The following is a 27034-nucleotide window of genomic DNA, read 5'->3' as shown; positions in this document are numbered from 1 at the left end:
CTTCCTCTTCTCGGGTCACCCGACAGCACTCCTGCCCCTCCCTCCTTCTGACTGCCCCCAGAGCAAACAGCTTGCTATGGGGGCACCAAAGCAGGGTCGCTCTCGAGCTACTGCTCTGTGTGTCCATTCACAAGCAGAACTGTGGCTCAGCCCCTCCTCCTCTGTCTCCCCTTCATAGGATGTATGAAGTTTAAAAACCTTGAGCCTTTACACCCACTTTAAAGGATACATTCACTTTTAGGAACATGTTACATCTCTAGAGTATGTAACATGTTCCGAATCACCTGCTTTCCACCCCCAGAGCGCCACCCACATTGCCGTGTCATTCATTCTAAGAAAGCTCTGAATGAATAAACTACAAGTCCCATCTGCCACCGCAGCAGATGTCTTTAGATCTCTGTGGACTACGAGTGAGCTGATTCCTAACTGAAAGGAGGTACAGGCAGAAAGTTGGAGTGTGTAGGAGTCTGACATTACCCCTGCAATCTACTGATTACAGGTGCAATGCTTTGTGGTCTCCTGTAGGAAAAATAATAAATGCACATATTTTATATTGCAGAAATATGTGCATTTGTTATTTTTTTTCCTTAAAGGTGAACTTGGCCTTTAATCTCCTAAAGAATATTTTAAATTTTAATCCCAGCAAGTTCTGCCAGCAGTGGCTCGTACGGTATGCTTGACCAATTACTACAACTACTAGAAGATTAGCTAAAGACTGCAGTAGACTAGCAGCGTGTACAACTCCAGGCTCATTTCCTCCACATTTTACTAGACTTGTCCCTCTTCCACATGATTGTATGTGTCTTTATTTATTTTATTTTATTCAGGTTGCGCTGTCAATTTACACATCTGTGGAAGCAGAGAATCAATGTAATAGTTGCTGATGTTACAGTGATTGCTGCTGTCTTCCTGACAGTGTTGATCACTGTAGTGGAGGTGACTACTACATTGATTCTTTGCTTCCACAGTGGTCTGAAAGTTATTTCATATCCACACTTCTAAGCTGGATCAATGTAACTATGAAAAAAATCCATGTCTTTAAGGGCCCGTTCACACTAGAACACAGTGCTGGAAACTCACATTCCATGCCTGTTTCCCAGACTGCATTTAAATCACACTGCCCATGTGATCTGCAGTGCTGTCAGTGCAAAGTTAATGACACCCCAAACAAAAGTTGCAAAGGCAGTGCATTTGCCTGCACCAGATTATTTATTTCAGGTACTTTTATAGCGCTGTCAATTTACGTAGTGCTTTACACATATATTGTACATTCACATCAGTCCCTGACCCTCAAGGAGCTTACAATCTAAAGTCCCTAACTCACATTCATACATACACATACTAGGGACAATTTAGACAGGAGTCAGTTCGCCTACCAGCATGTCTTTGTAGTGTGTGAGGAAACCGGAGTACCCGGAGGAAACCCACGCAGGCACAGGGAGAACATGCAAACTCCAGACAGGTGGTGCCGTGGCTGGGATTCGAACCAACAACCCCAGTACTGCCAGGCGGAAGTGATAACCAATTAGCCACTGTGCTTCCTCCCTCTCCATCCCCTTAATGTCCTATCTTCAGTTTCTGTTACTCACTACACACTACTGCAAGCAGCCCTTCATTGGGCGCACAAAGATGGCAGTGTGTTCTGTAACAGTAGTCTGCCCAATGTTCTCAGTGTTTACAGTGTGATCCACACGAGCAGGAAGGTTGTTTTCCTGTAACCAGCCAATGTTACTACAGCGACTGGGATATGTCCAGTACTGATTGAGAGCTTCCAAGCAGACACAGCATCTTTATTGCTCCTGGAAATTGTATTTATTGCCATCAGAGTAAAAGGTTTTAAAAGCATGGTGGGAAGATTAATTATGTGCAGCAACTTGTAGCTGCTTTTTAGAAATGTTCTTGTTCTGGCAATAATCAGTCAATTAACAGCTACAATTCTACTGGTTGTTATAGGCTGTAGCAGTACATCACAGTTCTTGCTATGTCTGTAATTAAAGAAAGCTATTACTGTGAAGAATGCGCTCTCGAGGCCAATTCACCGAGGTTCTGTTCAGGAGACGGTACTGCCCAGAGCTCATGTGAATGCATACACCTTTGTAAGCGATATGATCATTTTCCAGATCCCTTACATTGGTGTTAATTAGTTTCTGTAACATTTTGTCTTTGCTTGCCACAGTTAGTAGGGACAGGGCAATACTCTAACGAGGGGTTAGTGAAATCTCCTCGGGTTCGATTCATGGTCATGGAATATCCTCAAAATGTTAAAAATCCAAAACTTTTCACCTAGCTCTGTTGAAGTCTGTAGGGTTGAATCTTGGTATTTAATCCATTTTTTTTCTGGGGCAAATAAAGTACAGGTGTACCTCGGTTTATGAATTTAATGCGTTCTGTGGGACTTTTAGTATTGCAAAAAATTCAAAAACCGAAATGCGGTTTCCCATAGGAATGCATTGAAAACAAATTAATCTGTTCCGGAGGTCAGAAAAAAGTCCAAAAAAGATTTAGCTGTTCAAAACTATAAAGTGCACTTTAAAGGCATAAATACTGTACAGGGACATGATTAAAAAAAAGTTTGTAAATGCATTGAAAACCAATTAATCCGTTCGTATTGAGAAAAAATTTTTGTAAACCGAGTCATTATTTTCAATGGATTCTCATTTGTAAACTGAAAATTACATTAACTGAGGCGTTCGTAAACCGAGGTACGCCTGTAAACTAAAAAAGAAAAAATATTACAGTATTTTGTATTTTAGACATAAAATCGATAAGGAAAGAAAATAAATGGACAACACTATATTGAAAATATTTTAGAACTAGAATGCACTGGTGATGTTGCATACTTTCTGTAGTACATACTTCGATGCTGGAAGTTGATCAATACAATAGTGGGCATTTTGTAAAAAAAGAATGTTCTAAAAGGAATGTTAAAAGCTTTTTGTGTGTTACTCAAGACTCAACTTTCCATTTTTTGCTCATCTTTATTGCTTTTTACCTCCCTCCAGCTGTAAAGTTTGGCCGCATGTCTAAAAAGCAGAGGGACAGCTTATATGCGGAAGTGCAGAAACATCGCATGCAGCAGCAGCGGGATCACCAGCAGCAGCCAGGGGAGGCAGAGCCACTAACTCCAGCGGGATATGGTCTGACCCCCAATGGGCTCACAGATCTGAGAGATGACCTGGGAGGATATATGGAAGGGCACACGCCTGATGAAGGCAAAACAGAGTCAGCGGTGAGCAGCTTCTACCTAGATATCCAGCCATCCCCAGATCAGTCTGGGTTGGATGTCAATGGTATCAAACCTGAACCAGACTATACACCTGCCTCGTCCTTCTTCCCATACTGCTCATTTACTAATGGAGAAGCATCCCCAACTATATCTATGGCAGAACTTGGTAAGTTGCATGGAAAATAACTGTTGGATTGATGCCTATATCTGAAATGTCATCATGTTTTAAACTGTATTCTCTAGCCCTGTTATTGGCCTTGTGCCTTGGATGCTGTCAAGAGTGGAAATTATATTTAGGATGACAATGTGGTGAAAGAAAAAAAAATAGCATTGCTGGAACACTATCTGCTTTTGTAATTGGTTTGATTAGAATTGTCAAGAGTCTGGACATTTGGCAGCTCACCTTCATACATATATTACTGAACATTTATGAAGAATAATGTGAAAATAAATTCTGCCTGTACATAGAAAAGAGAAAAGCCACGAATGAGCAGCTGAGGTTTGGTTGACTTTTCCTTTCTATAGATAGATAGATGAATAGGCTGATCTGTGATATATCAGTCACATTTAGCAATGGCATAAAATACACCAACAACTGGTTCCAAATTATAAATAAATGAATAAAAGTGATCTATGTAGTTGTGGCCAGAAGACTAAAAAAACCAATGTCATGGCTTTCCATAAAGTTGTAACCGTATGATTAAGTATCTTCAGTTTAGATCCGACAGCAATTTTTTTTTAATTAGTTTGCTAGATTTTTCTTTCATTATAAATGAGTTTGCAAGATTTTTCTTTTGATTCTTCAAACCTCTGTTTATGCCTGGAAACTTATCTATGACATTTTGCTTATACTTGCCATAAAATCATCATTGCGCTGTCAGTATTTTTGTACAGTCCCACATGAAGTCACAGTGTAAAGGGAAGACCCCTGTCTGAGAGAAGATAGAACAATGTGTTTGATGCTAATATCTAGAAAATCATCTTTTGTGGTTCAATTGCTCTTTACTTACTGGGGCCTGATATTCCTTACTTCCTGGTCTTGCCCCACCAGCCACTATACCCCTGTGAAGTGATATAGTAGAAATAAAGCTGCAAATACCTCCAACAATTCCACGACTACAAGGTCTCTCCCCAGCGTCTTCTCCCCGGCTTCTTCGAGGTGCCAGGATTTGGGCTGTTTTGAGTGGCCAGCACAGGATGACATAAAGCATGTGCAGGAGTTAATTTATCCCGCCACATAGGCACCATGCTGAGGATGTATTCTGGGCTTTTGCAAACACAGCTCAGTGTATATTGTAAAGAAGACAGCAAACAGGCAAGTAAGTTTTTATTGCAGAATAGACATAACATGTCACTTCTGTGATAACTAGTCTGTGCTCATAGATTTTTGTTTTTCCCGTTTTTTTAGTTTCATTTTAATGCATTCACTGGCCACTGAAGCAATGTTTCCAAAAAGTAAAATGGCAGTTGATAGGGCTTAAAGTGGAACTAAACTTAACCAGTGAAAACTGCAAGCAGGCATCTCCTTATGTGCTATATCTCTTCTGCAAGAACAAACACTTACCTGCCTGTTCACAGCCTTGCACAGCTCAGCATGCATTCCTGGCACACTCTGGCTGTGCCGGAATGACTGACATGTGCAAAGATGACGTCATTCACCTACCAGCTAATCAAGAGGCCAAAAACCTGGCACCCAGAAGTGGCCGGGGAGAAGATGACGGTGGCTGTCTAGCCTGGTGGACTGGGAGGTGTGAAGGTATTTTGAGAGTTTTTAGTTAGGCTTTAATATTGAAGTCGGGAAAGTCCAGGCCCAATAACCAAGTGAAGCCAAATTAGAGAAGGGCAGAGAATCGGCTTTTCTGGATGTCAGGCATCTTGGGATGTCTGCTCTTAGAGCCATATCACAGTGATCAGTCTGCCAGTCACTCTACACCTCCCAGGGGCAGAATCATTGAAATACAGCTGCCACTTTGCCTAATGAATGTCACTTCCCCATTGGCTGAAACTCTGTGCACTTGTAATTGCTAGCAGTAGAGCAACCATAGAGCGAAATATCCAAATGGCTAATGCAACAAAAATGCATTATCATAAGATAACGTGAGTTAAAGTGATTGTAAAGGTACACTTAAAAAAAAATAAGACTCCATACTCTCCTGCTTTGTGCAGCGGTTTTACACAGAACCGCCCCAATCCTTCTCTTCTGGGGTCTCCCTGTGGCACTCCTGGCTCTTTCTCCCTTCCAAGTGCCCCCATAGCAAGCTGCTTGATATGGGGACACTAGTGCAGGCTCAATCTTGAGCTGGGATGTGTGCGTCTTTTGACACATACAGCGTGGCTCGGCCCTACCCCACACCTACTGTCTAGTGAGGAGATAGAGTGCGCTGCTGCTCTCAAGCACAGCGCTGGATCAAGTTTGGACTCAGGTAAGTATTTGGGGGTTGAGGGGGAGGGGGTGGGCAGGCTGGGAGCTAATCACAGAAGGTTTATTACTTTGATGCAGAGACTGCATTAATGTTAAAAACCTTCTGCCTTTAGAACCACTTTAAATCATAATGATTTGGTAGAAAGAGTCAGCAAAGTGACATGACCTTTAGGCAGGAGTTCACTCTGAAGTTTAAAAGGAGTACAAGATCACTTTATCCTTGGACCTTTCACGTTCACTTTATCCTTGGACCTTTCACGTTCACTTTATCCATGGACCTTTCACGTTCACTTTATCCTTGCGACTTTCACGTTCACTTTATCCTTGCGACTTTCACGTTCACTTTTTCCTTGGGACTTTCACGTTCACTTTTTCCTTGGGACTTTCACGTTTACTTTTTCCTTGGGACTTTCACGTTCACTTTTTCCTTGGGACTTTCACGTTCACTTTTTCCTTGGGACTTTCTTGTTCACTTTTTCCTTGCGACTTTCACGTTCACTTTATCCTTGGGACTTTCACGTTCACTTTTTCCTTGGGACTTTCACGTTCACTTTATCCTTGCGACTTTCACGTTCACTTTTTCCTTGGGACTTTCACGTTCACTTTATCCTTGGGACTTTCACGTTCACTTTATCCTTGGGACTTTCACGTTCACGTTATCCTTGGGACTTTCACGTTCACGTTATCCTTGGGACTTTCACGTTCACGTTATCCTTGGGACTTTCACGTTCACGTTATCCTTGGGACTTTCACGTTCACTTTATCCTTGGGACTTTCACGTTCACTTTATCCTTGGGACTTTCACGTTCACGTTATCCTTGGGACTTTCACGTTCACGTTATCCTTGGGACTTTCACGTTCACTTTATCCTTGGGACTTTTACGTTATCCTTGGGACTTTCACGTTCAAGTGCAAGTTTAATTGATTTGGCATTTAACCCATTCATTTACAGAAAGCAGTGTCTGCAGTTTGACATTTTGATTACTATTATTTCTTATCTACAGAACATCTTGCTCAGAACATCTCCAAATCCCATATGGAAACCTGCCAGTATTTACGTGAAGAGCTCCAGCAGATAACATGGCAGACCTTTCTGCAGGAAGAGATTGAAAACTATCAGAGCAAGGTAAAAATTGTCCTGATAACTGCTACATTTGTGCAGACCTGAATCCCAGACATGCAACAGGTGTCGAATCATTGTGTCATTCAGGAATTTATGAGTTCTGGTGTAATTAAAAATAAACCAAAAATCTATTTACTGTTTATTTTTTATGATGTGAGATTTTATTCTTCTGATTGTAGCTAAATATTAATGGGCAGATATTATTGCTTTGCATTATTACACAAATGAGCTTGTTTTGTGATTGAAACAAAGCTGATCATTTTGATAATCTGTAATGCATTTGCTATTTCATATAACATATGCGTTGGGTTTTTATAGTGTTGTATGCTGAATTACTGCACATTAATACTTACTGTAGTTTTGTTCCCATTTTTCATAATGGAAACATGTAAAGAAAATCCAGTACATAGAGAAGCTAGGGAATAGGGCAGAGGAAGGGAGATAAAGAAAGCAGTGAATGAAAGCATTCATTATAACCTAGAATAACTCCCCTTGAGTACACTGGTAGTGTCAGATTGAGGTATTGGCTTCCAAGTAGTGTGCCAGTTCAGAATATCCTTTGTAGATACAGGAGGGTTTGTGCCATCCTGGAAATATCATTCTGCCAGAGAAAAGGTTTTTATTTCCACATTGAACTTATGTTTTCAAGCATTGCCTTTTTATGTCTGTAGGAGCAGTATTTTCCATGTTTTATTAGATATACATATAAAAAAAAAAAAGACATCATCTTAAGGAAATAATATGTTTATCAATGTGTATTGAGCATTTAGAATTTCTGTTGTCCATGTATGATTATACATACACTGTACATGAGGAACTCATATCTGAGCCTTACATGCACAGGCTACACTTTCTGCTACCCATTTATTGTCAATTATCCCTCCCCAAGTCTGTGGGTCTGTAGACATACTGAACAAGGCACTCCTTGTGTAGCTGAGGTCATATCTCATTCACTATCAAGCCCCCTCTTCCGCACCCCCGTGTTGAACCCCAGCATTTCATCCCTCCAAATTCCTGTTCCTGTTCTCCCCCTCCCTTTCCTGGCTTGCTGCATTTTATGCTTTTTTTTTTTTTTTTTCAGTTTACATCAGGACTTGACATAATGACAAATTATTTTTACTTGACTATCAAAGTAGATCTTCATAGTGCTGAACATGCAATAAACATAGATTGGTACACATTAAAACATGTTATAGAATGTATCAAATATCACATTCTGTTCCCCTGGAAGGGACATAGCATCATCTACATGTACAAGTCCAAAGCTCACCAATTTTCTATATTCTTAGATCTAGGGATGGAGGGAAGGAATAATGAGGGCGAAGGAAAGAATGAAATGGAAAGAAAGTTCTAAAAAGGGGCTAGGAAGGAAGGGATCAAAGAGGGTGTCTGAGAAAGTGCCTTAGACAAACTATCTTGCCATGTATTCCTAAGACTTATCCCCCAGGGCAGCTGTAAGGTTCTTCAAACACTGTAAATTATTTTTATTATACAGAATTTATATGGCAAACCACTGTTAAGTAAGCCATAGATGAATTGATTTAAAATTGCTTTATTTCCCTATCAACACAGTCAGTGTTGATGAGGGAATGTCACGGGGAGCCTTTCAAGCTGGCAGAACACAATGATTACTGCTAGTGGCTAGAGCTACTGGCAGTAATTGGTACAACCAGCCTGTTAGATTTTTTACATATAGAGTTGATCAATGGATCAACTTGGGTACAATCAGTTTTGCCTATACATGGATCAAATTGTGCCATGCCAAATTTCAATCCATGTATGGCTGGAAACTGTTGTATCCACCTACTTAAGACATGAGCCCTTGCAGAATTTAGGACATGTACAAGTAATCATTTGCGGTAGCGTTTTCTAGAAAAAAGCTGTGAGATTTAAAAGGACTGGTTGGGTTGGCAGTAAGAGAGATGTCTCTAAGTTGTTACATTATTTGAAGGACCTGTCACCAGAATGGGCAGATAGCAGAAAATTACCAAAATATGTGCAAAAGCATACCTTTGTGCGCCTTACATCTCCAGTAATGGCCACTTTGTTGAGCGAAAAGTCTGTTAAGGGTCCTGTACCACCGTCTCAGGATTGTATAAGTAATATCTTGGTACTTACTACTAATTGAGGCTTTGTGCACAAAAATAAAATGTAATCTTTGAGTATCTGAGAACGTAATATTTAAGTCCCTCTCCCATTTGGACAGAAATCTTGGCTCTTGCTGGGAATGTATTCTCATTAGTATTTGGTAGGACATAGAGAGGGTCTTTATGACTGTGCCTCTATCTCCACAGAATTCCCTAAATAGTGTATGTTGTCTTTAAAAGGGCAAGGAACAAAGAAAGTGAGTGAATTGTCGGGCTCTCCACATTCCCAATTATGGGGTCGCAGAATAAGTTCGCCGATTTCATAATGTTCATCCATTTGTCAAAGCTCAGAAAGTTTGAAGCTTGCATGAGTCCCTGTTCAGAGCAAGTTCTAAACACTGTCTGGTTATGCTTCTCACTCTTCAGATCTGCCCCAGAACTGGGCAGACATCAGTGATGCAGAGGGCAGTGATGATATCACCATCACTCTGTATCATTGTTTGTTAGCACGGGGCACCATGGTGTCCATGACACCCTACACTCACAGGATATCCAGCGTTCCAAGATGAATGACTCTAGGCATCATTCCTCCTGGAAGACTGAGATCTACTGGTGGAAATGAGCTACTGCAGGGGTGAGTATTGCGGCCAAAGCTGCATTTTTGTATTAAAGGCTACTCTTTCGAAAAAATGTTACCTGGAATTTTAATGCTCTCAAAATTCTCAGGGTGTGTTCCCCAGTGGTTTTGTAATAGAATAAACTTTCCTAAAATGCAGCTCACCAATAATGTTCACATTGCAGCCTAAAATATTCTCACCCTACACCTTGTCCCTGGTGCATGCATAGCCTGAACTCTATTCACCTCAGTGGAAATGGCTCTCTACAAGGTTTGTGTTGAAATGAATGTAGTATGGACCTTGTATCCACAGTGACTCCTACTCAGTGCATCAAAATGACTCCTACCTTACAGGAGGGTTCAGCTTGAAGTTTCTATCAGACAAAATCGGCTGCAAAGCAAGCTGCACTGTTTGTTTTTAGATACACCATAGTGCTCTGGGAGATTTTTCATATATAAATGATTAATTGTAAAACAGGTTGTGCAGAAAATTCCAATGTACAGTATAAACTAAAATAAAATCAATCCAAAACCACTATAGTTCACCCAAAACAAAGGCACATGAAATATTTGATTTGCTCTGCTGTAGTTAAAGGATCATATGCTGCAGTGTTGGTGTTAAAGAGACTCTTTTCTTTAGGCAAAGTGATAATATTCTTACTAGGGGCCTTTTCTGACCCACTAATACCTTGCCAGCCAGCAATTCCCTGCCGTCTTTTACCTATGTCACACTTGGCGACAATACCTAGTATTTTCGGGTAGGAGAAAGCATGTCGTTTCCCCCCAATGTGACAGTGGTCAGGTCTAGTAGCCAGTCCCAAGGCCCAAACACACATGACAGAGGGAAGAATGTCATTACTCCCTCATCACCACACCTCAGCCGACACTGGGGATTTTAGTGGCTGCTGCACTGCTGTTGGGAGAATGCTGTAAATATCTGGGAAAGGAGAGCTTCGCTAAGACACTTTCACTTTGCTCTGGGCAAGGTAACACTGTTTCTTTAAAACTACAGCCTTTGTTCTGTGCAGGAGCTTTGCTGGGCAATCCCTTAGGTCAGGTGGTTGTTGTATTTTTGACCAGTGTGGGAGAATTGACAAAATTAGGTCATTTGAATGGTCTATTACAATATATTGTTTTAAAGTTAATCTATGTGTAGCAATCTGGTTACTTTCTTGTCATTTGCAGGATTATATACAGTTGTCAGACCATAGTTTAAAGCCCAACTGCAGGATGGAGATATAACAAAAACCCATTCAGTTGGGATCCCCACCTCACTGCAAGCGTTACATTTTGTCAAGTCCAAGAGGTGGAGGAAGAGGCAGTATAACTTTACTTTTTCCTCTCTCCGCCAGGCACAAGTGGCATCCTCTTTCCTTTCTCTGTCCTGACTTTTTGGGTGGGCTCTGAACATCAACACGTACAGTGCAGGACAATTAATCTTGCATTGTATGTGGATGCAGGTAAGCAACCGTGCCGGCTCACTTTAGAGAGGAAGTCAACAGGTGTGAGGAGTGAAGTCCGTACTACTCCTTTAGTCTGGACGCCTAGACTTGGCATTACCACTGCAAGGGTCATTTTTCTTGTACCTGGAGTTGGGCTTTGATTGTAATGTTGCTGCCCCTTTTAGAGTAAAGTATTACATTCTGGTTTGAAACCCTAACTCTTCTCTGTGGGGAAGACTTCTGAGTTGTAAATTTCTTTTTGCTTTTCCTTTACAGCAACGAGAAGTGATGTGGCAGCTTTGTGCAGTGAAAATAACAGAGGCCATTCAGTATGTGGTGGAATTTGCCAAACGCATTGATGGGTTCATGGAGCTTTGTCAGAATGATCAGATAGTGTTGCTAAAAGCAGGTAAACACAAAGATGAAGTTTAAAAAGTGAAATCAACAGCTGAAGTGTACAGAATGTTTACATTTGAAATGCATACTGTTTTAGTCCTCATGCACACTGGATGTTTTTACAGCGGCTGTTTTTAACTTTTGACATTTTTTTCTGCAGCCAGTAAACCCCCCCCCCCCCCCAGCATGTTATCCTATGTGTCCATGTACACATAGACTGTAATCAACGTTTTTTGGCTAGAAAAATGCTCTAACGCTGAAAAACGCAGTAAACCGGCGTTTTTGGACTTTTTTTGACCAATAAAAGGCTAAAAAAACACACATGTGGGAAAACACTGCTAAACACGGTTTTGACAAAAAAAACCTTAAGAACTGCACACATGGGTAAAAACCGCTAAACACGATAAAACCCCGCTAAACGCTAATGTAAAAACGCTAAACAAAGCTGAAAAACTCACATTTTTAACGTGACTTTACACAGCTAATGTTACCAGCGTTATCAAAATGTCCAGTGTGCATGAGGGCTAAGTAATGATTTACAGCATTAAATCTCCAAGAAAATGGTTAAATCCAAAGATAAAATGTATCTAGGGAGCACCTTTTCCTACCAAAAGATTTGTATGTTTATCTAACCAGTCCCGAGATTCGCTAAGCTCTATCTGCCTGGAAAAAAGACCTGATTTTTCTTCTGAAGGTATATAACCCTTACAGGTCTTCTCCCCTTACTGTAACTGGACAGTGAAAGAGAAGCAGCAAACTGTTGAGCTCATCTCACGGTCACTATGCTCTTTACTCCTATCAACTTATCCCTTGTTAGTACATAAGTACTGTAGCACAACTAATTGGCTGCAGGTGCTATTTTTCCCAGCCTAAGCTTTACTGTACAGTGGATTGTACGAGGCCGACACCAAGTCAAAATCAGGGAATTACACTAGTCAAAATTAATAATACATTTAGCAGTGTGTTAATGAATACAAAGGTTAATTTGTGGTTTTTTGTTTTAATCTGTGGATGAACTGTAATTTGGAAAATAGTTTAAGGGTCTTATGAACTTCTAGCATACAGTGAAGTTATTTCTGACTGGTTGCTATGGGTTACTGCACTTAAATTCTTGCACTGTTCATAAGGCTTAAAGTTTAACGCTCATCACACATATCACATCTGATTGTACAACCTCCTTTAAATCTATCCAGAACTATGTAGTGCAATGGCCTGCCTGATCGGATACAAATTGATTGGATAGATTAGGTAGATTTTAACATGCGTGTAAAATTAAACAATTGCCCTGGACTTCAAGTGTTTATTCAATATGTTGTCACTTTAATCCAGTCTATATTACAATGTGTATCATGTGTATTCTACTCCTACAGGTTCCTTAGAAGTTGTTTTCATCCGAATGTGTCGTGCCTTTGATTCACAAAACAACACCGTATATTTTGATGGCAAATATGCAGGCATAGAAGTCTTCAAGTCACTTGGCAAGTATTTCATAATGCACAGTGGTATATGTCCCGTGTCATGTATGCCAGTGAGCCTTTCAGCTTTGTATTAGCTATTCAAGGTAGAATGGAGCATGCAACAAATTCTCAATGTAAGAAGTAAAAAAAAAACCTCACAGCCAAGGACTGCGGCCACACATTTATTTCAAATACTTTTGGTATTAAAACTCTTTAAGTGTAATTCCAAGCAATTTCTCTTTGTTTTTGATTGAACTTGGAATGATTAACCTTTAACCTTTAATGATTAACGATTAATGATTAAAAAGTGATTTTAAACCTTTATTTTTTTGTTAAAATAACAAACATGTTCTACTTACCTGCTCTGTGCAATGGTTTTGTACAGAGTAACTTCGATCCTCCTCTTCTGAGGTCCCCCACTGGTGCTCCTGGCTCCTGCTACTTCCGAGTAACCCCTCAAGCAAGCCACTTGCTAAGGGGGGGTACTCGTGCAGGCTCGCTCCCAAGCTTTGCCTCATCCCCTGTTCCCTTGTCGTAGGATTTGATTGACAGCAGCAAAAAAAAAAAAACTTCCATGTCTAGGTTTCCCCCCCCCCCCCCCCCCCCGATCCTGGACACAGACGTTTTGTTTTTTGTTTTTTTACCTCCATGCAGTGAAGGCATTAAGGTAAAAAAAAACCTTAAGGGCTCGTTCACACTAGGCTGTTTTGCCAACGCTTGCCAAACGCCCCTATAGCATTTGGCAAGCGTTGGTCCGGCGTTTGCGGAGCGTTTTTAACGCTCCGCAAACGCCCCGCAAACGCCGCATGCGCGGTTTAGGGGCGGTTGCTAGGCGTTTGCCGAGCGTTAATAACGCCCCACAAATGCCTATAATGCAGTTTGAGTGGTGTTACCGCTCCGCAAACGCCCCGCAAACGCGTTGCAACCGCACAGCAATTGCCGGCCAGGCGTTTGTGGAGCAGCACCATAGACGAGAATAGGAGGCTTCAAAGCCTCCTGACTCGACCAGAGGCGTCCGTTTTGCCGCAACGCGACGCAAATGCTCCCGTTAGAACAGCACCATCTGCTGTAATGTGCAGAATTGGCAGAGGCGTTTGGGAAGCGGTAAAAACGCTTCTCAAACGCCTCTCTGCCGCCTGCACACAAGGCTAGTGTGAACGTAGCCTAAGGCTTTAGAAGCCTTTTCATATTTTTGCTGATGTATCCCCAGTAAAGAGATTTCCACTCACTTCCTGTCCTGTTCACAAACAATCCCTGAGACAGGAATTGATGAAAATTGCCCCAGCCAGGAAGCCAGCACCAATAAACATTCTGACAGGTGAGCTACCCCTCCCACATGCACACTAAAAATGTATTTTGTTGGAGAAATGTTCCACCCGTTATGGTGACTATACACACTGGGACGGGATATGAGGGGGGAGACTGTCCAGTGGGGGGAAAACAGCAGTACACTTCTGACAAAAAATTCCCAATCTGTCCAGGTAACAGAGGGTAATTTAGCTGAGGTTCTATTTGTTTTCTTTCTAGGCTCTTTTTTCTTCCTTTTTCACCTCGTGATTTTGCCAGTAACACACTTCCTGTCCTAGGGTGACAACGCTCACTCACACCGCTGTATTTATTAAAGAACAGAGTTGTCGCCTTAACACGGGGAGATTGTTTTGTAGCAGAAAAGGCTGGGAACTGTGCTAATTGATTAATGTCAGTATGGTCAGAGAAAACAGGATTGGATCAGCTCACAGGATTTCTGACAGAATCAACAGAGTTTTGTGCACCTAAATTTATATACAGTGCCTCAAAGTATTCATACCCCTTGAAATTTTCCAAATTTTGTCATGTTACAACCAAAAACGTAAATGTATTTTATTGGGATTTTATGTGATAGACCAACACAAAGTGGCACATAATTGTGAAGTGGAAGGAAAATGATAAATGGTTTTAAAAATTTCTTACAAATACATATCTGAATAAAGTGGCATGCATTTGTATTCAGCTCCCTTTACTCTGCTACCCCTAACTAAAATCTAGTGGAACCAATTGCCTTCAGAAGTCACCTAATTAGTAATTAGAATCCACCTGTGTGTGATTTAATCTCAGTATAAATACAGCTATTTTGTGAAGTCCACAGAGGTTTGTTAGAGAACAATAGTGAGCAAACAGCATCATGAAGGCCAAGGAACACACCAGACAGGTCAGGGATAAAGTTGTAGAGAAGTTTAAAGCAGGGTTACGGTATAAAAAAAATATCCTAAGCTTTGATCATTTTCCGGGGTATGAATACTTTTTCAAGGCACTGTAGTAAATACTTTAATATTTATTTAATAGTTCAAAATTTAGCAAATAAGAGTGGTCTACTGTTAGGCCTGTTGCACACAGGAGTAAAAATACTTTTTTTACTGATCTGAAATGAAATGCATTGTTGTCCATGGGACATTGCACACAGGTGAGCAGGGGCAGACTGACAACTCATGGGGCCCCCGGGCAATAGGGGATCATGGGGCCCCTGTGTCCTTGCCCAAACTCAAAAAAGCCTATGTAAAAGGTACAGGGGCATCTCATGGGGCCCCCTACTGACCCCGGGCCCGCGTTTCCAAATGGTCAGTCCGCCACTGCAGGTGAGTAAAGATCAGTCATAATGCGATGAGTACAGAGAAGTAAAACAAAAATCAAAAATGTTACATTTGAGTGCAGTCATTTACTTGTGTGTTTACTCGTTTAGGTCCTTGCACACAAGTGTCATAATTTACTGATGTTTACTCAGAAACTTGTGATGCCCATGTGCAAGGGGCCACAATACTGGCAATGAAGAAGAGTTTTACTCGTCTATACTTCTCTGAATACTTACACACCTTTACTCCCCTATGTACGCATATAGACATTACTTTGGTGTTTACACAGTTTTTGGCCCCTTGCACACAAATGTCACAGTAAATTATGAAGCAAGGGGCCTTGAGGTTTTCCTATACTAAATCTGTTCACAGCATAAATCATAAGTGCAACCCTGTTTGGTATATTGTTTTTTTTGTTTGTGTGGATTTGTGTTTATTGTTGTCTATTTTTTTTTAGGTTGTGAAGATTTCATGAGCTTTGTATTCGAATTTGGTAAAAGCTTGTGTTCTCTGCATTTGACGGAGGATGAGATCGCTCTATTTTCTGCCTTTGTGCTCATGTCAGGAGGTGAGGATGTGGATGAGGATGTTAATACCTTACAGAACACAGTGCATAGAACTTGGACAGCAGTAGGGTTATGCAGGCTATAGACAGTTCGTTTTTCGGCCGAAAAACTAAAAATCGGTCGTTCTGTTGCCACCAATGCTTACGAAAATTGTCAGTTTTTCGTAAATTTTCCAGCATGACCGATAAAAGAAATGAGGAGGAACCATGAAAATCAGCTAACTAACGGTGCGAATATCGGCCGATTATTCTTTCGTATGAAAATTTGGCCGATAAACCAACCGTCTATGTCCTGCATTATAGTGACACGAAAAGATATTGATTTTTTTTCAAAAATAAACCATACACATCCACTGCTTAATGACCGTGTAGTCTGTAGTGTTTTTCTGTCTTCTTGTAAAATCCCCTGTGAGCTCTCAAACCTCTCCTTCTTCCCCTCTCTTCTGTTTGTTAGAAATGGTCATTAGTAGTGGTCATGCGCACTGTAAGAGAGGGAGGCTCATGGAGAATGGACATATCCAACCTCTAAAGGAAAATTGGATTAGAATGGGGGGGGGGAGAATTTGGTGGAGGCTGAAAGCAATAGAAGGCAGTTTTTTCAGTTAAAGGATAGTTCACCTTTTGAAACATGTTATCTGTTTTTAGGATGGAACATGTAACGTGTTCCAGCAGCTGCAACCTCCTCCCCCTTCCTGTAAAAGTGGGTGGGGATCTTCTCCCCACACCCGCTGTCACAATTTAAAAAAAAAATTCTGCTGTGTGGGGCTCCGCCCACACAGCGATTTCATTCACAGTTTCCTGTTAATGGATGCCTACAAGTAACGTCAGCCTTTGTGGCTGATTGTTTGTAGTTCTCAGTGAACTGGGAGGTTCATGGTGAGCGCTCTCATAGTCCATTGAGCTTCCTAGACTGCAGTAACTGCCTGCCTGTATCAGACGTATGGGTAGACTGTGTACTGCCAGTCTGTAAGAGACTGACATTGGATCCATGATCTGCTGATTGCAGATGCAATGATTTACAGGCTGCCAATAAAAAAAAAAAAATAAAACATTTTTTACCTGTCAAAAATGTGCATTTTTTTTTTTTTTTTAATAAAATGAACCTAATCTATTTGTGTATTTAAAAAAGGTTGGTTTTTGTTTTTTTTTTAACAGAGTTTAGTGTCACTTTAAATTCAGATGTCTAAACTGCTGGCTGTAAAGTTTGGACTGAATTAATTGTTTTCTGTCTTTCCCAATGTCTTAGTATCACCTGTTTAACATTTATGCCAAAGTCTCTAAAGCTGGAGGGCACTGCTGACATCCAAATAGTTCCTTGAATCACACCTTGAGAAACATTGTGTCTGTGCCATGCTGCTCTATTAATATAGGTCATCTTTGTAAGCCATGCAGTGTCTCTGTCTACCCAGCAAAGCACAAAGCCCATTGCTTTTTAATTCATGCACATATGTGCAATACAGTCGTTCAGAAATGATAATGGGTTTATGTTATGTTCAGATTAGATGAAAATGATAAGTAGCACAATTCATTGCATTGAAACAATGGAGTACTAGCCTGTAGTGGATGCAATGTAGGGAGCATGAAGAGGTGCTCAATTCCTATATTTACAAGCTGCCCCTAGCAAACTACTTTCATAGGAGAAGTTTGGGGGTTAACAAAAAAAAAATTATATATATATATATATATATATATATATATATATATATATATATATATAATTTTTATTTATTTTACCTGTATGCTCAGCCATGCACTTGGAGATGGAGCCAGCTGTCAGCCAGGAAGCTGGGTGGGTCCTGACAATATGGTTGGGATCCTGCCAGAGCCTGGAGCAGCTTTGTGACATCAGCTGATAGTGGACAATGGCTTTCTATTATTTCATTCTGAGTAACAGGAGAACAAAAGTAAGTGCACTCCTGTGACCCATGAGAAGTATAGCCAGTAAAGCTTTGTCCATACTTCTTACTCTTGATTTACAGAAATTGCAGCAGATTTCTTTGGTCACAGCTATTTATTCAGTCTGTGCTAACACTTCTAATCCTAATGTGACAAATAAAAAATGACTACAAATGGACATTACAGAGAATCAATGTACAGGCACCTTGAAGTGTTTATTACTTGAATAACACATTTTTGTCCTTGTCATTGCCATAGCCACATGGTTGAGGGCTGGACAGTGGTACATTTTATTCCATTCTCTATGCCAAATATTAACTTTTTTTTTTCATGATCCCACTTTTCTAAGATCGGTCATGGCTACAGGAGAAACTGAAGATTGAGAAACTCCAGCAGAAAATCCAGCTCACACTGCAGCATGTTCTTCAAAAGAACCATCGTGATGATGGAATTCTAACCAAGGTAAGGTCACATCCTTCAGCAGGCTTATTCAGTAAACACCAACCCATAGCAACTAAACAGAATTCACTTCAGACTGGGACAAGAGTGGGTACTGCAAGTACTGCACTTCGGTCCTCCTGAAATATTTTTTATTAAAGTGTTTTTAAACCCAGGACCCTGCATTCCCTATATCTAGTCTCCCACAGTACACAGAACATGGAAATGCAATTATTTTAGATAATTTAAACTGCTTTTCTCAACAGCAGTATATAGCAGTCTTGTGACTTCTATCAATGTCAAGCAGAGCACTGGTAAAAGCTTGTAGGAGAAGTTTTAATTCTCCCCTGATTGTCCTATGAGGCTGCAGGACCCCTGACCCTCTGTCTAGGCAGTGCTGATTGGCCCTGTGCTGGTCACATGCACTCTTCCAAGAAAAAAAAAAAAACACTACAGCAAAACACGCCAATCTGAGCATGCACAGCTTGCCCCTAAGGCTCTGTTCTATCAGCAAATGGATTGGGGACAGTAGAAAAAGGGGAGGATCAGAGAAGACAAGATCAAACCGCCTTTTTACACAACGTGGAGGATAAATCCCTTCAGTTCCACATTAGTTATACCAAGCATGCTTTTCTACATATACAGACTGATTTTATTGTTGGGGTTTAGTAACACTTTAAATATGCTGAAACATTGACAGTTATTCAGGAGGAAATACTGCTTCCTCCTGAATGCCTGCGTTTTTTTTTTTTTTATTTGTTTTGTTTCTTTGAGAATTGAACAGGCTTTTTGATTGGGATTACCAAGTGGGTCATGTTCAGTAGCAGTATGCAACAGGGGGATAATTTTTGCATTGCGGAATTTGCATGTGTATAACTTCATCTGGCTGCTTTTGGTCGGGGCAATAAAACCACAGCTCATCCTCATATTTTTGTTGCCTTCCTGACCACAAGTAAAAAAAAAGAAAAAAAAAGCCTTAGTCGTACAGGTTATCTCTCAAAAAGTGTCCATATTGTATTAACTCCAGCCCAGGTCTTTTCATCCAACAATGGATAAGGGGAAAGTGGGAGGTGGAGAAGAAAAAAAATAACTCTCCCAATCCTTGTGTAACGGTTTTACTGGTACCACACCCCTAGTGAAATAATTGAAACAAAAACCCTAACCTAAAAAGCTAATGGGGCTATAAAGGTACCTTACCGTACCAGTACAAATAAAGTAAAAACATGAAAGCAATAGATAAAAATTAAACCCTTTTTATTAGGTTAAAAAACCACCCATCGGTGGAAAAAGTTTAGTCAGACATAGATACAAAAGGTATATAGTCAGACATAGACACAGAAAGGCATATAATTAAAATCAGCAAGGTGTGGCTATAGTAGGCGAGGGTCGATGCCCAAGATGTAAGGAACGTCACGGGCATCGGCATTGGCGAACTACAGCCACTAACTTAGAGCAAGATAGACTCAACTGTACAGATAGTATATGGAATGGTAAATAGTTATCAGTTGAAATATATACATATACAGACAAAAAACGCCCAACCATACGTTTCGTGGGATAAAACCCACTTCTTCAGGGAAAGAGGGCAAACTTTGCCCTCTTTCCCTGAAGAAGTGGGTTTTATCCCACGAAACGCATTGGAATCTATAACGCAAAGCATTTTTCATGGTTTCAAGTGGATACTGTATTACCAGTTTCATCAACATCTATTATGTCCTATGGTTGGGCATTTTTTGTCTGCATATGTATATATTTCCACTGATAGTATATGGAATGGTAAATGGTTATCAGTGGAAATATATACATATACAGAGAAAAAACGCCCAACCATAGGACATAATAGATGTTGATGAAACTGGTAATACAGTATCCACTTGAAACCATGAAAAATGCTTTGCGTTATAGATTCCAACGCGTTTCGTGGGATAAAACCCACTTCCCTGAAGATGTGTGTTTTATCCCACAAAACATATGGTTGGGCGTTTTTGGCTGTATATGTATATATTTCATCTGATAACCATTTACGATTCCATATACTATCTGTACAGTTGAGTCTATCTTGCTCTAAGTTAGTGGCTGTAGTTCGCCGATGCCTGTGACGTTCCTTACGTCTTGGGCATCAACCCTCACCTACTATAGCCACACCTTGCTGATTTTAATGATATGCCTTTCTGTGTCCATGTCTGACTATGTGCCTTTTGTATCTATGTCTGACTAAACCTTTTCCACCGATGGGTGGTTTTTTAACCTAATAAAAGGGTTTAATTTTTATCTACTGCTTTCATGTTTTACTTTATTTGTACTGGTACGGTATGGTACCTTTTAAAGCCCCATTAGCTTTTTAGGTTAGGGTTTTTGTTTCAATCTTTTCATCCAACATAGGTACCTGACAACACAAATGCTATTCATCAGGTTTGCCACATAACCAGGCCACTAGTCTATCTGCATTAGCTGGTCATATATAGGGTCATATGTAGCTATTTGAACAATTACTGGGACTATTCATGTTTCTGTCTCTGTATTGTTTGAATTTACTTTATAATGCAAGTCCTTGTTTTTATATTTTAGTTAATATGCAAAGTCTCCACGCTACGTGCGTTGTGTAGTCGTCACACGGAGAAACTCATGGCGTTTAAAGCAATATATCCAGACATTGTGAGACACCACTTCCCTCCCCTCTACAAGGAACTCTTTACCTCTGAATATGAGCCAGCCATGCAACTGGAGGGATAGAACAGCCTGCTTTACTGTTCATACCTGGAACAAGCAACCGCTTCATAAGAATCCAGCCGTGCACACGTGTGCATGTATACATGGGATAGAGGAACCAAGACACTTTACGCAAACCTGGGTGCAGGAGGAGAGTGGTGACATGCACAGACATTTGTCCTTGACCTCTCACCCCCCCAGGGTTATTGTTTACAAGAGGTAAAGGAGAAAATTTAAGGACCAACTGCAGGGCAGGCTGGTGAGAAAGAACCACACCTGCATTTTAACCATGAGACGTCTAATGTCTCTAGCAATACAAGCAAAATAATATTTATATATAAATATATATGTATTACAGGGTACGTGGGCATGAACCTTTATATGGCTACAGAGATATTGTTTAAAGCGTAGGGCCCAGCTGTAGACTTATTCTGGTCTGTTTCCGTGTGGCACCTTTTTGTTTTTGTTTGCACCTTTTTATTAATTCCTACTGCTCTTTTTCCATTTGTTTAGTGAAATGTGTTTTATGTTTGTTTTTTAATGTATTTTGATGTACACATCAGGAATTTGAGACTTAGTGTAAAAGCAATAGATTATTAAGTGGGTGTCGGGGTGGTTGTTGCTGCTGATGTTTTGTGAGAGATGGGGGAGGGATGAGGTTGGTCCAGGTAGTTGCTTTACCGTTTCCATAAATCTGGTACTGAACAGGGTTAAAATAACTCCTGTGTCAATGAGAACGGAGAAAGTCAGCTGCTTGTTTGGAGGCATACAAGAATAATTGGTGTGTGGTGTACTGCAGCGGAATAGACAAAGCACATTCGCCATTGTCCTTTTGTCACATTGTGTCACCAGGCGTCTTACAGCATCATACTCTTTTATTAGATCGGGTCTTCTACTGTCACAAGTACATGTTCTTGTATGTTCCTTTTGTCTTTGAAATTTATATCCAGGAGGCTCTCTCATTATACTGTAACAAAAATAAGTCATCTAAAATTTAAGCTGATGATTCTGAGTGACAGAATATTAAAGTGACCTTGTCACTTCCTCAGAGAAACATGAAAAAGAAGAGGCGTACTCCACTTTCTGGCAGTTGGTGTGTTGAAATATTGCTCTGTGCACTTCTGTTATCTGATACTTCTAGGGGTGTCAGATAATGTGTCCTCCGCTGTCTGCTTTAGTCCCTCCTGCAACCCCAACATCATACTGCGTCCTGTTGTAATAATCTTTAGATACCTTTTATATACTCTTCTTATAGTGCCCCAAGATGCTGCAGCACAAAAGCATAAGATATATAAAATGTTGGGTAAACAAAAGCAAAATGATGGGACACAATTTGCTGGTCTTTAGGTATTCATTGCCTTCTCTGGAGTAAAGCCTCCTGCATTAGCCCGTGATAATTGCCACATATCATATCACTGCGAATCTTCGAAAGAACTGCTGTGCAGTCGTTTCTCATTGCTATAGTAACAGCTGGAGTTGTAGAAGCAAGTGCTGCCAGGCCTGCGATCCTTGAGGGGCTATATCTGACCTTCTAAAATTGCAGCCTAAGGTTCTGTGGCCTTGTGCAGTTTTTTTTAATATTACTTCTCTCACTTTCCTTGAAACCATTGCCACAGCCTTTGGCAGCCATGCTGTGCTAATGCTGCTCATCATCCTTTACAAGTTATGGGATTTCCAGGTGGCTGTCTCCTTCCCTCCTAAAGGGGAAATTCAGTACTCCTAAAAACCTCTGGAGGAGATTTGGTAATGCAGGCCATACATGGGTCGAATTCTGAATGATTTTTCGTCCGAAAATCAAAAATGTTGTTCGCTCGGTAATCCAATGGTGCCATCAATGATTTCGAAAATCGGCCGACCAAGTCATAAAGTTCACTCCATATAACAGGTGAAACTTCTGTTCCTTCCAGGTCTCGGGTCATGTGCTTATTCTTTTCGGAAAAACGATCATATGATTTGACCATCATTGAGTTGAAAATCGGTAGTTTTTCACAAATTTTCCAATATGCCTGACCACCGAAAAGGGGAGGAATCGCGAAAATCGGCCAGTGACATTGATCCACTAACAGAGCAAAAATCTGCCGATTATTCTTCGGACGAAAAATCAGTCGAATTACGACGCATGTATGGCTGGCATTAAACTGGAGCGCTCAGAATCTGGTGCAGTTGTGCATTGTAGCCAATCAGCTTCAAACTTCAGTTTGTTCAGCTAAAGGATAGGTTCACCTTTTGAAAAAAATAATAAATGTACATTTAAAAAAAATTATTTTTAGTTTTGTAGGTAAAAAAAAGGAATTCTATTTTTTTTTTTTTTTTTTAAAGTAGCCTGCAGAGCATTGCACTCACAATCTGCAGATCATAGGTGCAATGCCAGGCTCCTGCAGACTCTCAGGATAGCTGTCTGCCCATACTTCCTGTACAGGTAGATAGTTACTTGACAGCAGGAAGATCAATAAAGTGTTAATTTAGTCAACTAATAATTTTTTGCCATTTGGTTTTAGTCAATAACAGTTTTTATTTAGTTTTAGTCTAGTGTTAGTCACTGAAAAAATAAGTTATGGTGACTAAGACTGTAACAAAAATCTATTGACATTTTCGTCAACTGACTAAAACTAGACTAAAATGTTAGGGAGGAAAGAATTGTGAGGAGATCCAATCACAACTAATTTCTTTGGACTTAAATCTGTGTCTATTGTTTGTTCAAACCTTAACCACTTGCCCTATAGAGGTTTTATCTCCCTTCCTGACCAGACCATTTTTTTCAATTCGACACTGTATTACTTTAACTGACCGTTGTGCAGTCATGCAACGCTGTACATAAATTTTCTTTCGGTGGTATTTGATCACCTCTGCGGTTTTTATTTTTTGCGCTATAAACAAAAGACTGACAATTTTGAAAAAAACAAACAATATTTTTGACTTTTTGCTATAAAACATGTCCAATAAAAAATTGTAATTTCTTCATTAAATTTAGGCCAAAATGTATTCTGCTCCATGTCTTTGCTAAAAAAAATTCCAATAATTGTATATTAATTTGTTTACGTGAAAGTCTACAAATGGCGGTGTATATACTGGAATTGTTTACTTTTTTTTTTATACTAGTAATGGCGGCGATGAGCGACTTATATCGGGACTGTGGCGGGCATTCTGACACTGGGTGGGAACTGACTAACTGCCACTGAAATCCCCAGTGACACTAAAACGGTGATCAGTGTTAATAAAAACCACTGACACTGTACTAATGACACTGGGCAGGAAGGGGTTAACATCTGGGGCAATCAAAGGGTTAACTGTGTGCTGTTTTGCATGGGAGACATGCTGCTTTGTATCTTTCTGCTGTACAGAGAGATACAAAGCAGCATGTCCATGCTGACAGGAGAGAGACCTGTGTTGTTTACACACAGATCTCTCCCCTCTCAGCTTTGCCGATGATTGACATCCCCAGCCGCTAATACCAGTGCAGGTACCCGCAAATGCAAATCACATGTGTGTGTATACATAAGTGATTTTGTGCAGCTGTGCTGCCCTGTAGCAGTACTTCTAATATAGGACGGATAACAAGTGGTTAATAGCATAAGTAATAACAGGTTAATAGATATTTACTTCAGGAATATATAATAAGATTGGAAAATCTAGGGAACTGCTTAACTAAAGTATTACACTTTAAAGTGGTTCTAAAGCCTCTCGGGAGTGAGCCCTCATGAGTGCCCCCATGGGAACTGGTTTCCTGTTGGGTGCACCAGAAAGAGAGGAGTAGCCAGGAGTGTTGACAGGGGACCCGAGAAGAGGAGGATTGGGGCCTCTCTATTGGGGCCGATCAATTCTATTGCACAGAGCAGGTAAGTATAGGCATATTTGTTGTTTATTATTTTTTTTTTTTTTCCTTTCAACCACTTCAACTAAACCCATTCAGTTTTCTTTGACTAAATCTACTGTATATTTAGCCAACTAAAATCATACTATATTTAGTTAACTAAAAGTAGACTAAAACAATTCAGACAAAATTGTGTCTGAAACTAAATGGCATCTTAGTCATCACTATGACAAAAAAAGGAAATCAAAATTAACACTGCATCTATAAACTACAAGAACAATCACCAGCACCCTCGTAGTTCATTGAGAACTACAAGTCATCTGCCGCAATGAATGATGGTACTTGTAGGCTGTTCATTCACAGGAAACTTTGAATGAATGATGCCGCTGTGTGGGTGGAGCTCCAATGCTATTTTCTTATTGTGGCAGTTGGTGCGGGGAGAGCGTCCCCTGCCTGCTGTCATGGGGGGGGGGAATGCATGCTGAACATGTTACATGTTCATAAAGTTGAACCTTGCCTTTAAACGTTTACAATAAAACCTGGAAACTGATTGGTTTCTATGCATTTTTAGTAAATCTTCCCCTCTAATTGTGACATAGTGCTGACTTTTTATTTTCGAGACACTTGAAATGTGGAAGCTGAAAGTATGTAATTTGCATTGCATTTTGCTTGCACCTATCTATCCTGCAGGAAGAGAGGAAGATTTGACATGGACTGCTGTTCTAGTACCCCCCCCCCCCCCCATAAGTGTTCTCGTGTTTTGTAAGATAATAGACTGGGCAGAGGAAGAAGGTTTGGCTGTAGGTGCCTATACTGAACGTATAAGACGTAGCACCCCATGTCTATTGTATATATTATAATGAGCTGAATATATAGGTGCTGTTACTTAGTATACGATGGGGAACCACCAGTTGCACAAAGCTAAAGCTGGTTAAGTAGTATTCCCCGGTTGTGTTAAAAATGACATCAACATAGTGGATTTTTGTAGAAATGTATAGAGCCCTGGTTCTTGGGTCCCAGTGGAGCTATATTGCTACAGCTTCACCTTGGTTAGACATCTATATTACAGGACTGATCAAAACAAAAATTTAAAAAAGTTGTTCATTCAATTTTATTCTCTTGGTGACACAATCACACAAAACGGGGATATATATATATATATATATATATATATATATATATATATATATATATATATATACACAGTATATAAATGGCATCTGTGTTGATTGCTTTGTTGTACAATCCCAAATAGCTATGTTCAATCAACTATTACAGGTGTGTGTTTGTGTGTATGTTTTTGGCTGCTTTAAGTGTTAATGATAATTAAAGTGGGTAATGGATATAATTACAATATTTAATACAATGTTTGGACCACTTTAAAAAGCATATTAATTAAAAAAGTCTATTTTTTTATCCCTTATATAAATATTTAAAGGCACTTGAACTATTCCTGCAATAAAAAAAATGTGATTTGTTTAGTGGTCACAATGATAAAACAGATTTTTGTAATGTGAAAAAAATGTTACAAACAAAACGATTATTGTACAAATTTTATAAGGAATCAAAAAAAAAATCAAAGGTAAGCTTTGTATTTTCAAGAACTCTGTCTCTGGTAAAAAAAAAAAAAAAAAGCAAAAAAAAAAAAGTGTTTCATTTTCTTAAATGTGCCATAGCTCAAATATCTTAGTTGTATACAGACATTTGTAAAGCTGCAGGTTTTTTTTTTTTTTTTTTTTAGGTTGTAATGCGAGGATGAATATGCAGCAGTGAGAGGATGGGGCACCAGCTGTAGATGGTGTTTTAATTTTGTGTGCGCACGCACGCACGCACACACACACACACACGCGCACACGCACACGCACACGCACACACACACACACATACACATTTTTCAACCTTGCTTGAAGAAGAAAACTTAATTTTCAGAACCTAAACAGGATGTTAATAAAATATTTTTACATGGCCTATAGACCCAAACATACCTGTTTGTGCTTGCACTGCACTGCACTGCAAACGTCTCAACCTCTGTTAAAGTCAGCCTACCTGTGTAATACATATGAAGGGGATTAGGACTTCTTCACTATGTGATAATTGCCCTGTTTTGCTACATTTATTGGCAGTATTATATGCCTTGATCGCCACATTCCCAAATGTATTACTACTACTGCAAAGAGGTAATAGTAGTACAGAGGAGGTGGCACTGAGGGTTATTTACTAAAACTGGAGTGCAAAAATCT

At 40.0% G+C, this 27034-nt stretch overlaps 1 protein-coding gene across 1 annotated transcript in view; it reads left to right on the top strand.

Annotated features, from left to right (window-relative positions):
- The window catches only part of RORA (RAR related orphan receptor A), a 596842-nt gene extending 570869 nt beyond the window's left edge, over nucleotides 1–25973 (top strand). The window contains exons 5-11 of the mRNA XM_089663931.1: nucleotides 3003–3392; nucleotides 6653–6774; nucleotides 11193–11325; nucleotides 12683–12790; nucleotides 15833–15943; nucleotides 18186–18298; nucleotides 20843–25973. Of these exons, the coding sequence (XP_089520057.1) occupies nucleotides 3003–3392; nucleotides 6653–6774; nucleotides 11193–11325; nucleotides 12683–12790; nucleotides 15833–15943; nucleotides 18186–18298; nucleotides 20843–21007 (1142 nt within the window). The 3' untranslated portion in view covers nucleotides 21008–25973. The remainder of the gene's footprint in view (nucleotides 1–3002; nucleotides 3393–6652; nucleotides 6775–11192; nucleotides 11326–12682; nucleotides 12791–15832; nucleotides 15944–18185; nucleotides 18299–20842) is intronic.
- Nucleotides 25974–27034: the final 1061 nt, after the last annotated feature.

This window comes from Staurois parvus, unplaced genomic scaffold, assembly GCF_062004578.1.
Source record: "Staurois parvus isolate SC_StPar_1 unplaced genomic scaffold, SC_StPar_1.0 ptg001805l, whole genome shotgun sequence".
NCBI classification, from domain to species: Eukaryota; Metazoa; Chordata; class Amphibia; order Anura; family Ranidae; genus Staurois; species Staurois parvus.
The sequence above is the reverse complement of the archived record's forward strand: the minus strand, read 5'-3'. Positions and strand labels throughout refer to the sequence as shown.